The 13,415-nt window shown below is 42.5% G+C and overlaps 2 protein-coding genes across 12 annotated transcripts in view; one reads left to right on the top strand and one right to left on the bottom strand.

Annotated features, from left to right (window-relative positions):
* The window catches only part of ANKRD1 (ankyrin repeat domain 1), a 392,615-nt gene that overhangs the window by 66,301 nt on the left and 312,899 nt on the right, over positions 1-13,415 (top strand). The window lies entirely within an intron of this gene.
* Positions 1-13,415, bottom strand: part of PCGF5 (polycomb group ring finger 5) — a 146,877-nt gene that overhangs the window by 65,969 nt on the left and 67,493 nt on the right. For 6 of the 11 annotated variants that reach the window (XM_069099216.1, XM_069099207.1, XM_069099205.1 and 3 more), the window contains 2 exons: positions 12,587-12,931; positions 9,746-10,023 (listed from right to left, as the gene is read on the bottom strand). In XM_069099216.1, the coding sequence (XP_068955317.1) occupies positions 9,746-9,857 (112 nt within the window). In that variant the 5' untranslated portion in view covers positions 9,858-10,023; positions 12,587-12,931. Of the gene's footprint in view, positions 1-9,745; positions 10,024-11,950; positions 12,053-12,201; positions 12,331-12,381; positions 12,402-12,586; positions 12,932-13,086; positions 13,211-13,415 lie in introns of those variants that run through there. The other 5 variants (XM_069099211.1, XM_069099210.1, XM_069099215.1 and 2 more) reach the window with 5 other exon arrangements.

The following is a 13,415-nucleotide window of genomic DNA, read 5'->3' as shown; positions in this document are numbered from 1 at the left end:
GGTCATGACATTACAAAGGAAAGCCTGGTCTTTCACTGGGGTACTGACTTTCTGTTTAGGCTTCCAAGATTAATCCCTTAGCCACAGTCTTTAGTTTATTTAATAATGAGGCATCCCTAGAATCTTTTGAAATAAAGGGTTTGTTAAATCTAATATTTCTCCCTTCAGCTCTGTGATTAAAAGGGGAGAAAGGACAAAGTCAGTGGAAAAGGCTCTAAATAAGAGACAAAATACAAGCTCCACTGAGTCAATACAGAATATCAAATTTAAAACCAAGAGATATCTGCTACATACTTGGGAAAGGTCAGTATTTGTTACTGAGATTTACCAAGTGGTGATCAAGGGATAGACACATCTTGTCCCCTAAAAAGATAGGTCTCACTCAGCAGTAGCACTTGACCTCTGAAGACTTCTTAGGATCTTTAATAGCTGAGTAGGTCAGGCCAGAGCAGACCATGCAAAGGTGGCAGCCATCACTGTCACTGATAGAGATAAGGGAGGATTTTGATATTGTAGGGTATGTGCCATGACAGTGCCCATAACTGGCACATAAAGGACTCTCCTAGTCAAAGTATCAGTGGAGATGTCACAAATTCCATGAAGGACGAGAGACCTGGGTTATCAGCTGTCTCCAGAAAGCCCAATGATCCTATGACCTAAAGAGTACTGCTTAAGTATCTAGTCCACTCTCTTGGTCAGACTATGAGTGTGGTCAAACATCAGAATAGCCAGCAGGATTTCTGAAATGTATGAAGTGGAAACAGTGGTTAACCATTCTTAACCTAGGGTCTCTGAACTTAAAAAAATTTTTGATAACGATATTTCAATATAATTAATTTCCTTAATAATCCTATGTATTTTATGTATTCAAAAACATTTTAAGAAGGCTCTCATCATCTTCACCACAATGCTACAAGGCTGGAGGGCACAAAAAAGGTAAGGACCCCTGTTCTAGAGGTCATACTAAGGGAAGAGCCCTCAGGAACAACTACGCACTGGCAAAGTAGATAATTTAGTCTACAAGTTAACTAATTCAATTAGACATTTTACAAAATATCAGAGCTGGAAATAATCTTGTGGAATCACCCATTGTAACCCCTGTGAATAAGGGAACTGAGGCCAAGAGAACTTAGGTCAGCAAAGTCAAAATTCCACCTAAGGCTTCTGACCCCAAATCCACTATCCCACAGTGCTGGTGTGTACTATTTATAAAGACAGATGCAACAAAGTCTCTGAACTCAAAGATTTCATAATATGGTCATTATTAGAGAACAGTTTTTAAGGAGTGGTAGAAACTAAAATCAGATGTCAAGACTGACAAACCATTTGACTGGGTTGTAAGGAAGTAGTCAGTGAAGAAAGGAAGTATAGACAGAAAGTGATAGCATAATGAGGTAGTAGCAAGATCAAGGAAAGTTAGGAAAGTGATCTTATAGCAAGTGGGAAAGGAACCAGCAGAGACTTTGTGATCATTACACCATAAATCTAAAGTTAGAAAGGGTATCAGAGACTGTAATGGGAATGCAAATTTGGAAGATTTTCCCTGCCCCTAGGCTAAAGTGCACCAGAAGCCTGGGGAGGGAGGCTTGTTTTTCAGTAGATACTTTTTGATTGGCCAGTGGGTCAATAAGGTTGTTACATTCTCTGAGCCAGGAGAAGGCTATATAAGCCCTGATGTGCGTCCAATCCCTCCATTTAATGGACATAAGCAAAATGGTCCCTACTCTCAGATGCAAAGTTTGGAGATGGGAAAGATTGGGACCATGGATACAAATGGATTAGTTAGCCTTTTCAAGGAGGGGCATCTCTTCTGCTAACACAGGTAGGATATATGAGGGCCTAGAAAGGTAAAGAGGAGAGTTGAGGGAATTTATTCTGAGGAAAAGTATGAACTTGACAAGGATACATCCAACACAAATTCCAAAGATGGACTTTCTCAAAAGTTTTGAGTGGTGGGCAGTAGCTGTGGTAACCTGAGAACATGGCCTAAAAGCCTGGTCACCAACGCAGGATCATGGAATCCTAGGGATCCACTCCATATCTTGCCAAAATGAGACAAACCATCCTTGGTACAAGATCTGAAAGATTATGGTACCTTGCCAGGATGATTACAGCAAAGCAATGGCTTAGGGAGAATGGAGGAGATATGATATATACTCTTCTCTGAAAAAGGGATAGTCTTGGAAGCTCAAGGATTCCCCCTGGAGGTCTTTCAAAGACATTATGCAACATATTTAATAGCACTTGCTGGAGTTAAAAAATGAAATGCTGAGAAAATTAGAAGACATCATAACATACACGAGTTCTCTAGAGAAGGCTCTTTCTTTTGTGAGAAAAGCCTACTTTGGTGTTATATGTGACCAAACAATAAGTTAGAGTGTAAGAAGTATACTAAAGAAAAAAAATTGAGACGTGTTATAATACATCAGAATTGGCAAGAATCTGATCATTGGGAAGCAAGTAAAGACAAATGGATCAGGAAAAGTCTCAGAGGTCAAGTCAGGCAGGGGAGAGAAAGAATACTAAATTAATCTACAATTAAAAGGCAAAGGCTGGTTGACCTCTGACTTCTTTTATCCTTCTGGTCTGTGAGTGGCTCTTGACTGAGGAAGAGGCAGAAGTGATGAGATTTACTGGGTTTTATGATAGGATACTGTGAATGGGAAGCTGACTAATTTTGTTATTGACATTTGTCTCTTAGCAGAAGGGAAGCAAATGTCAGCAACCTGAGTTAACTTGAACAACAGAATTAGGTGTGTTCTCATCTAGTATTAAGTTCAGGTCTTCCTAGATGCAATCATGTAGTGAACTTTCCCAATATTCACTCAAGAAGGATAATTGGTTGAGCAGTTTTAAGTTTTAAAAGATCTCAACCTCTTTTCTTTGTCAAAAGTATTATCTTTGATCTCTGATTTCACTAGAACTCATGTGGTGATGATGTATATCTTTAAAGTTTTGTGCTAGGAGTTTTAAATCTAGGTTTATTTCCTCTCTTGAGATATTCTGATCAGGTCATCCAGAGAAGCATTTTTAATATTTTTATTATATACTATATATTTCATACTTTTTCTCAAGCCTCTGCCAGTTCCAAACATTCCTAAATGGATTCAGTTTACTACAGTAATAATAAAGGCAGCTACAAAATTTTCAGCACATGACACAGTGGACAGAGTACTGGATTTAGAGACAGAAGACCCTGGGTTCAAGTTCCAACATTAAGCATATGTAGAGGCAAGCCAATTAACTTTTGCAAACCTCAAACGTGAAAAATGGAGATATTCACCATACCTAGTGTATTAATATTATGGTTTCTATTTATTATCTTTGTTTTCAGATTTCAATATCAACATGCTCTGTTATAGTCTCATATTTTTCCAACCCTTTTCTAGTTTCTCTTTTATCGTAGACTAAGCCCTTGGCAATGTTTTATATGAACTGTTCATTTTATTTTAGTAAATGCCTCTGCTAAAAGCTAATTAAGTTTACTGGCTTACTATTAATGGGAAGCTATCCATTAACAATGGGGGCTCATGAGCAAAAGTAGTAGAAGTAGCTAGCCATAGGGAAACTCAACCCTCAGAGAACCCACATGTTGAATTTCAAGGAAAACTGAAGGATTAGCTCCAGAGAGAATGTTACATGTGGATATTGTACAGAATCACCAAGTAGGAACATGGTAGATAAATAGATAACAAGAATCCCTTCACCAACCTATTTGAGAAGTGGTTGTAATATCCAGTATTTGTTTAAAGACCTCTGGATATGGAAAACCCACATAAATTTATAATGAACCCAATCAGAATTGTTCCATGATTTTTTCCACCTTTGCTTAGCAGTACGTGTGAAAGAGTGAAGGCAGTGGATGGTGGGAGTGATTTAAGGCTGAGGTTTGGCAGGGAATAATTGGCAAAATGACAAGGGGGTAAAGGGATTGAAGAGGACAATTTAGAGTTGAATTGGTTCACCAAGGTATCAAGATGAGGAAGAGAAGAGAGTGACTAGGGAAGGGGAGATGGTAAGGGATGGTTAAGGTTTTGGTGGTCAGGCTATGGGCAAAAAGTAGGGCTTTGTAAGGGAAGGCCGAGGGAGAGATTAAAAGTCAATAGGCGGGGCGGCCAGGTAGCACAGCAAATAAGAGCACCGGCTCCAGTGTTGAGAAGACCTGGAGATCGAATCCCGGGCTCTGACACTTAGCACCCACCCAGAAACACCTGGCTGTGTAACCTTGAGCAAGTTATTTAACCCCAATTGCTTAGGGGCGGCCAGGTGGCTCAGCGAGTAAGAGCACTGGTTCCAGTGCTGGGATGACCAGGAGATCGAATCCCAGGCTCAGACACTCAGCACCACACCCAGAAATAACTGGCTGTGTAACCTTGAGCAAGTTACTTAACCCCAATTGCTTAAAAAAAAAAAAAGTCAATAGGTTATGGTCAGTTAAAGGGATTTCAGAATTCTTAAATATGGAAGGGGGCAGACTTGTGGGTGATGATGTGATCAAAGGTATTACCATCTTAGTGTATGGCTTACTGTATGTAAGTAGGGTAGAGCAGAGCTCATAGGAGGTGATTTGGTTAGGAACTGTTAAAAGTCCCTTACTATAAGGGTAGGGACTGGAGAGTAGAGAAAAATTATAGGCTTAGTATTAAATTCACTGAGAAAGAAAGGGGATTGACCTGGAGATTTGCAGAAAATAGCTACCAGGATTTTGATTGGGTTATGAGGATGAACAGCCATGAACCTCAAAGGAGAGGTTACTGAGTGATGGGGAGAAAGCAGAAGTGAGAACAGGCAAGGAGAACTCTGCCTCCCCAGTGGGCTGAAGGGAATAAGTGAAGGTAAAGTCAGAGCTGTTAAGAGTGGTGAGAGAAGCTGGTTCAGCAGGAGGAAGCCATGTTTCTATAATAGCTAAAAGACAAAAGGAGCGGGAGAGGAAAAGAATTAGGATGAAGGGAAGTTTGTTGCCTACTGGGCAGAGTGGAAAAGTTGGGTGGTGTTTGGTTGGAATTTTGGGACTTTGGGGTGGGAAGGTTGAGGAGATAGGAATAAGAAACTGGATGAAAGAGGATGGGGAATTACATTTGGATGATGACCTACAAAGGTTCTAAGGATAATGGGGATGCATAGAGTATGACTGGGTATGAGACCGTTGATCACTGACCTCTTCCTTACACTCTCCTTTAGAATCACAGATTTAGAGGTAGAAGGTTCCAAGATGCCACTAAGTCTGACTCTCCCATTTTATAGACGAGGAAACTGAGGCACAAAGATGTTAAATTACTTGCCCAGGGTCATACAGCTAATAAGTGTCTGAGGCAAGATCTGAACTTGATTCTTCCTGATCGAGGTCTAATGCTTGCTCTATACTGTACAAGGCTTCAACTTCTACCCAGTTTACTCCTATATCTTGCCACTCCCAAGACAATTCTTTATCTTCACTCCAACCTTCCCAAACAATCTATCAATCCCAGTTTATCATCCGTGGTCTGGCCCCCTTTCCTCCTTTTCACAGTCTTGACACTAGTTAAGGAGATCACTTTTACATTCGCCCCTCCACTCAAATCAATTCAAAAGGAAATTATTAAACACAGAAACCAGAGAGAGAATGTTCTGCAAGGGGTAGCAACAAGGCTACTTTAGCCAGAATATAATGTACATGAATGGGGATAAGATGTAATCAGTCTAGGGATATACATTTTCAAAAGAGAAGTTTGTATTTATCTTACAGGAAACGGGGACCAAATAAGCCAGGGGAGGGAGCTAATGGCCAGGCCTATGAACAAGAGTATTAATTTAGCAGCTCTGTAGTGTGGGACAAAGCCTTGAAAGCAAAAAGGGTGGAGGCAGAGAAAACTGCAGTAGTCCATGCAAGTGGTACTGAGAACCCGGATGAGACAGACTGTGGTATAATAGGTGGAGGTAAAATCAGCAAGACTTTGTAAATGATAGGAGATGAATGAGAACACGAACTGAGGATAAACTACTAGGTGCTACTCTTAGGGAGCTGGAAGAGTATCAGCAAAAATAGGGCAGTCAAGAGAAGTGGTGGATTTAGGAAAGAAGATTTGCTCCATTCTGGACAGTTTGAAATCCAACTGGAGAGTCCAAAAGAGAAGTGGTAGGTGACAGAAGCTCCAGAGGAAAATGGGGCTGGATCTACTGATCTGGGAGTCATGTGCACAGGGCAATTAGATCAGCTCATGGGAATTCAAAATCAGAATGGTCCACCTCAAGTGGTAGTGGTTTTCACACTCCCCTTTGTTTAGGAAGCCACCATTCATAACAAAATTCGTACTGATCAAGTCTGCAGCAGACGAAATGTTCCATACCAACAGTCTGATTATCCTCTCATCTCTTCTTTGAGAACAAGGTTAGTCACTTATAATTAAACAGCATACAATTTGGGTCTTTGTTCTTTCCATTTATATTGTTACAGTTATTTACATAGTGTATTCCTGTTCTGTTTATTGTTAATTGGGATCAGTTCATTTCAATCTTTCCATATTTTTCTGCATTCTTCATTTTCATCCTTTCTTACTGTTCAGCAATTTCATTCATGAACCACAATTTGAAACACCATTCCTTAATCAATGGTTATCTACATTACTTCCAATTCCTTGCTACCACAAAAGTGTTATTAATATTTTGGTGTATATTAGACCTTTCTTTCTATCTTTAGCTTCCCTGGACAAATGTCTACCAGGGATATATCTAGGTCAAAGCAAAGAGGACATTGGTCAGGATTTTTTTTGTTTTATTTTTTTTTTCCACATTAATTCAAAACTGTTTCCAGAATGATTCTAGCAACTTAAAAGGTCCACCAATAGTACATAAGTGTGAATATCTTTTCAAAGTTCCTCTAGCACTGGCTATTAATAACTTCTGTGCTTGCCATTACGCTATTCTCATAATCTTTCCCATTTTTTTTTTTAACGTGAAGGTTTTCTTTCTTATTATAACTGATTTGGAACAGTCTTTCATATGGGTACTAATAGTTAAATTTTTCTTTTGAGAACTGTTCTATCCTTTTGACAACTTACTATCATTGATATCTTCATTACTAAATCAATCCAGTGGCTCTTTCTTAGTCCTCATCCTCCTTGACCCCACTGAAGCTTGACACTAAAAACTACACCTCCCTCCCAGATACTTTCTCTTCTGGTTATTCTTGACCCTGCTCTGGTTCTTCCACCTACCTGACCACCTCTTCTAGTATCCTTTGTTAGATTATGATCCACATACTATCCCCTTTTCACAGGTGTAACTCAGGGTTCTGTACTCTCAGTGTACATTCTCAATGATCTCATCAACTCCCCTGGGTTCAATTAATGATCTCTATGTAGATGATTCCCAAATCTCTGTAGTTTTCCAGCTCCAATTCAACCTAACTGCCTGATAGACAGTTTCTCCTGGATATTTCATGGGCACTGTGTGGAGGACAGATTGGGGAGGGGAGAAAGGTCAGGAAGAGAGAACAATTAGCAATAGTCCAGGTAAAAAGTTGATACAGGTCTAGAGCAAATTAGTAGCCTCTGAGTGGAAAGAAGGGGATGGATGTGAGATATTGATCTAGAGCTGATAAAACTTGGTAACTGATTCAATATGAACCCATAAGAGGAAATGAGAAAGAAGAATCAAGAATTATGAAGTTTCAAGCCTCAGAGACCAGAAGGCTGGCAATGCTTCATCAAGTCTTTTCTTCTCCAGGCTTAACATTTCCCCCTCAACTATCACGTTTTAATATCCTTTATCATTCTGGGTGCTATGTAGTTTTATCAATGTCTTTCCTAAAATGGGATGCCTGGAACTGAACACATTTCTCCAGTTGCAGTCTGACCAAGACAGACAACGAGAGGACTATCATTTCCCTAGTCCTAGATACTATGCCTCTCTGGATGTACTCTTAAGGTACTATTAAGTTTTCTAAAGGCTCCTTACTAGAAAAATCTATAAATCTTAGAAATATTGCCCTTATTTCTGCCTTCCTTTCATTTCTGATGATAAAGTTTTTCCCTCTCCCTGACAGGACCAACCCTTCTATCTGTGCCCCCGACCCTATCCCCTCCCATCTTCTCCAGCAGATTGTCTTCTGTCATCTTCTCTCCCCACCTTTCTCTACCTCTTAATTTCTCCCCATCTGCTGGTTGTTTCCCACTGCTTTGGGGCATGCTCAAGTCTCCCCCATCCTTGAGAAAACTTCACTGTACCCTATCACCCCTTTCAAGTTGTCCTCTTGCCTTTCTCAAACTCTTAAGACAGAACTGTCTATACTTCGTGTCTCCACTTCCTTTCCTGTGACCTATTCCTCAATACTCTGCAATCTAGCTCCAGATCTCATCATTCAAATGAAACTACTCTCTTTAAAGTCATCAATAACTTAACTGCCCAGTCTGATGGTTATAATCTTTGCTCAGTCCTTGTCCTTCTTGATCTCTCTCCTCTATTAGATACCACTGACCACTCTCTCCTGGATACCCTCTCTTCTGTTTTTTCATGACACTACTCTTTTCTGATTCTCCCCTAGTCTGAGGGTCCACCTCCTCTTAGTCTCTTCAGCCAGTTCATTACCTATGTCCTATCTCCTAACAGAAGACTGTCCCAAAGGCTCTGTCCTGAGGCATCTTCTCTCTCTCCATTCTCTTGGTTATCTCACTGGCCCCCACAGGTTTAGTTATCATCTCCACCCAAATGACTCACAAATCTAAGTATCCTGGATCAGTCTTTCTCCTGATAGTCAGTCCCACAAGACCAGCTGCCTACTGGACATTTAAGACTGCAGTCCCAGAGACATTTCAAGCTCAACACTTACAAAACAGAATTCACTATTTCCTTCCAAACTTCCCTATTTTCCCTTACCAAACTTCTCTATTTCTCTCAAAAGTCCCACCATTTTCCCCAGTCTCCCTGATTCATATTCTTGACTCCTCACTTCCCCGGACCTAAGTATCCAACCAGCGGCAAAACCTTGTCTTTTCAGAAAATCTCAACCCACCCTTTCTCCTTGCTTATACAGTCACCATCTGAGTTCAAACCCTCACTGTGACTACTTTACAATGTCCTCCTTGTTGGTCTCTTTGCCTCACATCTCTGCACTACAATCCATCTTCCACAAAGCTACCAAAATAATTTTCCTTAAGTACAAATCAACCATGTCACTCTCCTAACTCAGCAGACTACAGTAACTTCCCATCGCCTCTAAGTTAAAACAAACTCTGATGGTTAGCTTTTAAAGACCTTCAAAACCAGGTTCAAGCACATCTTTCTAGGCTCATTGTACACTGCTCCCTTTCCCATAGTCCATGGTCAGGTCCTAATGGCGTCTGTACTGGTCGTCCCCTGTGCCAAGACCGTATCCTCTCCTCTGCCTTACAAAATCTCTCATTTCCTTAAGATACACTTCAAACACTACTTTTTACACAAAGTCTTCCTTGAACCAGCTCCCCTTATCACCACCCAGCCCTCCCTCCTTAACTACCTTTTCTTTCACTCCCTTATTTTGGATTTGTTCTATAAGTACTTAGATGTGTAAGGGCTGTCTTCCACAACAGAAACTAAGTTCCCTGAGTAAGAATTGTTTAATTCTGTCTTTCTATCTTCGGTGCCTTGCAGAATGCCCAGGCACTTTACAAATGCTTATCGACTGATCTTTAAAATATTGTTTTTTCATAAAGTTGCAATTCCATAAAAATAGGGACAAATTAAAAAGGCTTGAATAATGTTGACTGATACCTTCCAAAAGAATACTTACAGGTGTGGAGACACTCTGTCACAGTAGTTGGCTTGATGAGATACCCTTTACAGATGTAACAGGTAATGTGAGGGTTGAAGTCTTTCACCAAGTGCCTCCTTTGAGTAGCCATTCGAAGAGCAGCTGATGGTGTGGAGTAGTTTGTACAAGAAAGAGCTTTCGTGGATCAAAGCTGAATCACAGGAGCCAATGTGCTTCTTTGTGTAGGTGGGCTTTCTGAGACATCTGAATGAATCAATCTGCTCATAACTCTGTTCGGAGGTTTTGCTTTCTCATACCTGTTGTACGTATTTAAGGGGGAGAGGAAATATCAAATTCTGTTTACTACATGTCACAAAAATAATTTTCAAAATTAGCTTCTGTGTAATGATAAATGTTCAGCTCTACATGTAACTCAAGAATGATGAAATTTAACATGCCCTTGACATGTTAGGATTGCAAAATGGTCTTAATTTTACTCAGAAGGAAAAACATCATGTCAGCTATCAAAACTAAGTGTGTCTCTCTTCCTTAAAAAAAGAACTTTTCCTACCGAACCTCATTCTAGCTACTGAAATCATCATGTGTAAGGATCTTCCTGTAACGATCTCTTGAATATATATAAATAAAACTTTACTGAATAAATCCCTAATAAAAGTATTTATTCTGTAAAACTTAAGACTCAGTCAAAAGGTCACCCAAGGACCTAGAAGGTCACATGTGACCTGGAGGTCAAAGGTTCCCCACCCCTGACCTAGGATCTATGCCCATGAAAAAGAAAAGGATCATAGCTTAGGTATAGAAGGGAACTCTGAAGTTATCTAACCCAACCCACAAGAACTGAAGCCCCATCGAGTGAGTTGTCCAACCAAAGTTACAAAGTGAATTAACTGAGTTGTCCAACCAAAGTCACAAAAGTAGTTAAGTGCTAGAACTGGGCTTCAAACTTAGATCTTCTGACTTTAAATCCATTTTACCACATTGTCACCTATATAACTCATATTTATTTTATCTACCCAGTCATTCATAATAAGAGCATATATTTTTAGGTGAGAAGTACCTTAGAGGTCTATGTGCTCAAGCCTCTCATTTTACATTTAAGGAAACCGAGGCAATCAAGTGTCTTGTAAAGGGTTATACAGTTAATATGCTCCTGAACTTTGAACTCAGGTCTTCCTGACTACAACCCCAGTGGACCAACAAATTTTAATTTATAGAATACAAATAAATTGTATTAATACCTAGTATTTACACAACAATTTTAAGGTATTCAAATCACTTAACAGATATTTTCTTATTTAATTGGCACAACAATCCTAGGAGGTGGGTACTATAATTAATGCCATTTTTACAGAAGAGGAAACTGAATCACATAAGTCTTTAAATTTATTTACGGCTTTCCTTACAAAATCTGTGTGAAGAAGGTACTGCAAATCACCCCCATTTTACAGATGAAAGGCAAGGATTCACCCAAGGAGTCATCAGAATAGACCAGGACTCAAAACTCAAGTTTACTGACTCCAAAACCAAAGTCCCTACTCTCTCTGGACCTTATTTTTCTTATCGATAAATGGGGGGTGGGGAGTTAGATTTAAGATGACCAAAGGTCCTTCCAGCTCTAACAACCTAAGAAAACGAAATAATTCAAGAACGATACAGATTATTGATATGCTACAAATTAATGGTTCACAAAAGTTCATTTCAACATACAATTCAATCAACAATTCTTAAGCAACTACTGAAAACTTTGTAAAGTGTATAGATTAGAGTCCTTGCCCTCAAGGAGTTTACAGTTACAATTCCGTTAGTAGATTATATACAGACATCTGCCAATCCTATAAAATGGAATGTGGGAACATGTTGCACCAGAAAGGAACCCCAAGTGCTATGAGAAATCGAAAGGGGTAGACAGGCAATTGAAAAAAAAAAAAAAGATCCAAAGCCTTCTTTAAAAGTTGTAAAACCTTTTCTTTTGGCCTCTGTGTCCGTGAGTAGGCACGGTAGGGTGTGGGCTCGGTGACCATTATTAAATGGGATGACCGGGGCACCTAAATGGAGGCCCGTTTTTCATAAGGATGCTCAAGGGGCCTGGCTCCAATAGGTCAACACGTGGTGTTTTCGCTCCTTTCTCGACATTTACACGCGACTTAGAAACTAACCCCTCCTCCTCCTCGGAATGGGTGGAGGAGAGAATGGAGTCCCCCCCACCTCCCCAGTCCTCCTCACCCGACACTCCTTCCCGCTTTGCAGAGGGCAGGGTGGGCTCTCGGGGAAGGGTCTCCCCGCCTCGATCCGGGCAGGGCCGTCTCGGCTCGCCCGCTCCCCTCGCCGCCGGCGGCGCTGGGCAGCTGCGGCAGGTGCTTCCAAGGGGCCGCTTCCCCGAAGGGTGCAAAGTTCCGGGGGGCGGGAGCTCGAGCGCTGCCCGCTCCCGCCCCGGGCCCCCTCCCTACCCCGCTGCGGCCGCCGCCGCCCCTTACCCGCCAGCCCCAAGCGCAGAGCTCGCCGCCCGCCAGCGTGCCAGCCCGAGAGAAGGAAAGTGAAAGAGAAAGACCGCCAGCCCAGCCCGCGGGCCCCGCGCCGCGCGGCCTGGCCCAGGCTCCCTCCCAGCCCGCCCCCGCAGGAAGGCGGGAGCGCGTCCCCGGCCCCCACCCACTCACCCCGGCGCCGGCCCTATGGGGCGCCCGGGGCCTCCGGGCACTAGCCGGCCCGCACCCGCCCTGCAAGGCAACTCCACCCCCTCACTCGCTCGCTCGCAGCCCAACGCCCAGAGCCGCCCGCTGCCTGGCGCAGCCCGCGCGCCCCGCACTCCCACCCGAGCCGCGCCCCCTCCGTGGCCGGCCCGCGTTCCCACGCCCCGCTCACCAGGGGAAGTCTCTCTCCACACCAGTCCGCTCGCCCTCTCTGCCTCGCCCCGGGTTTAACGCGTGGCTGCAGCTAAATTTAGGGCGAGGTTTTGTTTTTCTCCATCATCACAAATGAGCAATTTTTTCTGCACCGGTGGCTTGAAAAGGCAACGGTCAAGGTTTCTGTTCGTCCCAGTGAAACTCCTCTGCTCCGGCGGCCGGGGATACCTACGGCCAGCTCCCTCCGTCCGTTTTAATCAGGTCTGCCGGAGGCTCGGGATCTGCAACTTGCTGAGAAGTCACTGTCTTAACTGTCGGAAGAGCCGAGCGCCGCTGGCATTCGGAGCCGGGAGAAACTTTTTTCCTGAAGAGTAATTGAAATTTCTCAAAATTAATGGATAGGGCAAGACGAAGAATTAGTTTTACAAGTTGCCGAACCCCCACCCCCTCCCCGGTCCCTCGAACCCCACCTACCCTGTGCCTGCCATTAAATACTTAATTCATTGAACAAGTACTTACTGACCCCCGGTAGCTGCCGTCCGCTACACTCGCTGCTAGGCCCTACCTAGGAGGCGGCTCTCGAAAATAATCACATGGTTCGCCCCTGTCACACATGAAGCGCTCGTTAAATTGACTATCTAGGACTGCTTTGGTGGGGGATGGAGAAGGAAGATTCCCTATGCTAGCCTGGGACGGACAGACAGACGCAAAGATGGCACTTTAAAGCTGGTAAAGAAGCACCAAAGGCAGACTGCGTGAGGGATAGGGCAGAACAAAGCTGTAGAGCAGAGAAAGGGAGGAGGTGGGCGTTAAATGACTGTTTCTTTACTCTTTTAAGCACATACGGG

The sequence above is a fragment of the Petaurus breviceps genome, unplaced genomic scaffold, assembly GCF_028583685.1.
Source record: "Petaurus breviceps papuanus isolate PSGF00001 unplaced genomic scaffold, PetGlider_PUasm1.0 37, whole genome shotgun sequence".
Classification (NCBI taxonomy): domain Eukaryota; kingdom Metazoa; phylum Chordata; class Mammalia; order Diprotodontia; family Petauridae; genus Petaurus; species Petaurus breviceps.
The sequence above is the reverse complement of the archived record's forward strand: the minus strand, read 5'-3'. Positions and strand labels throughout refer to the sequence as shown.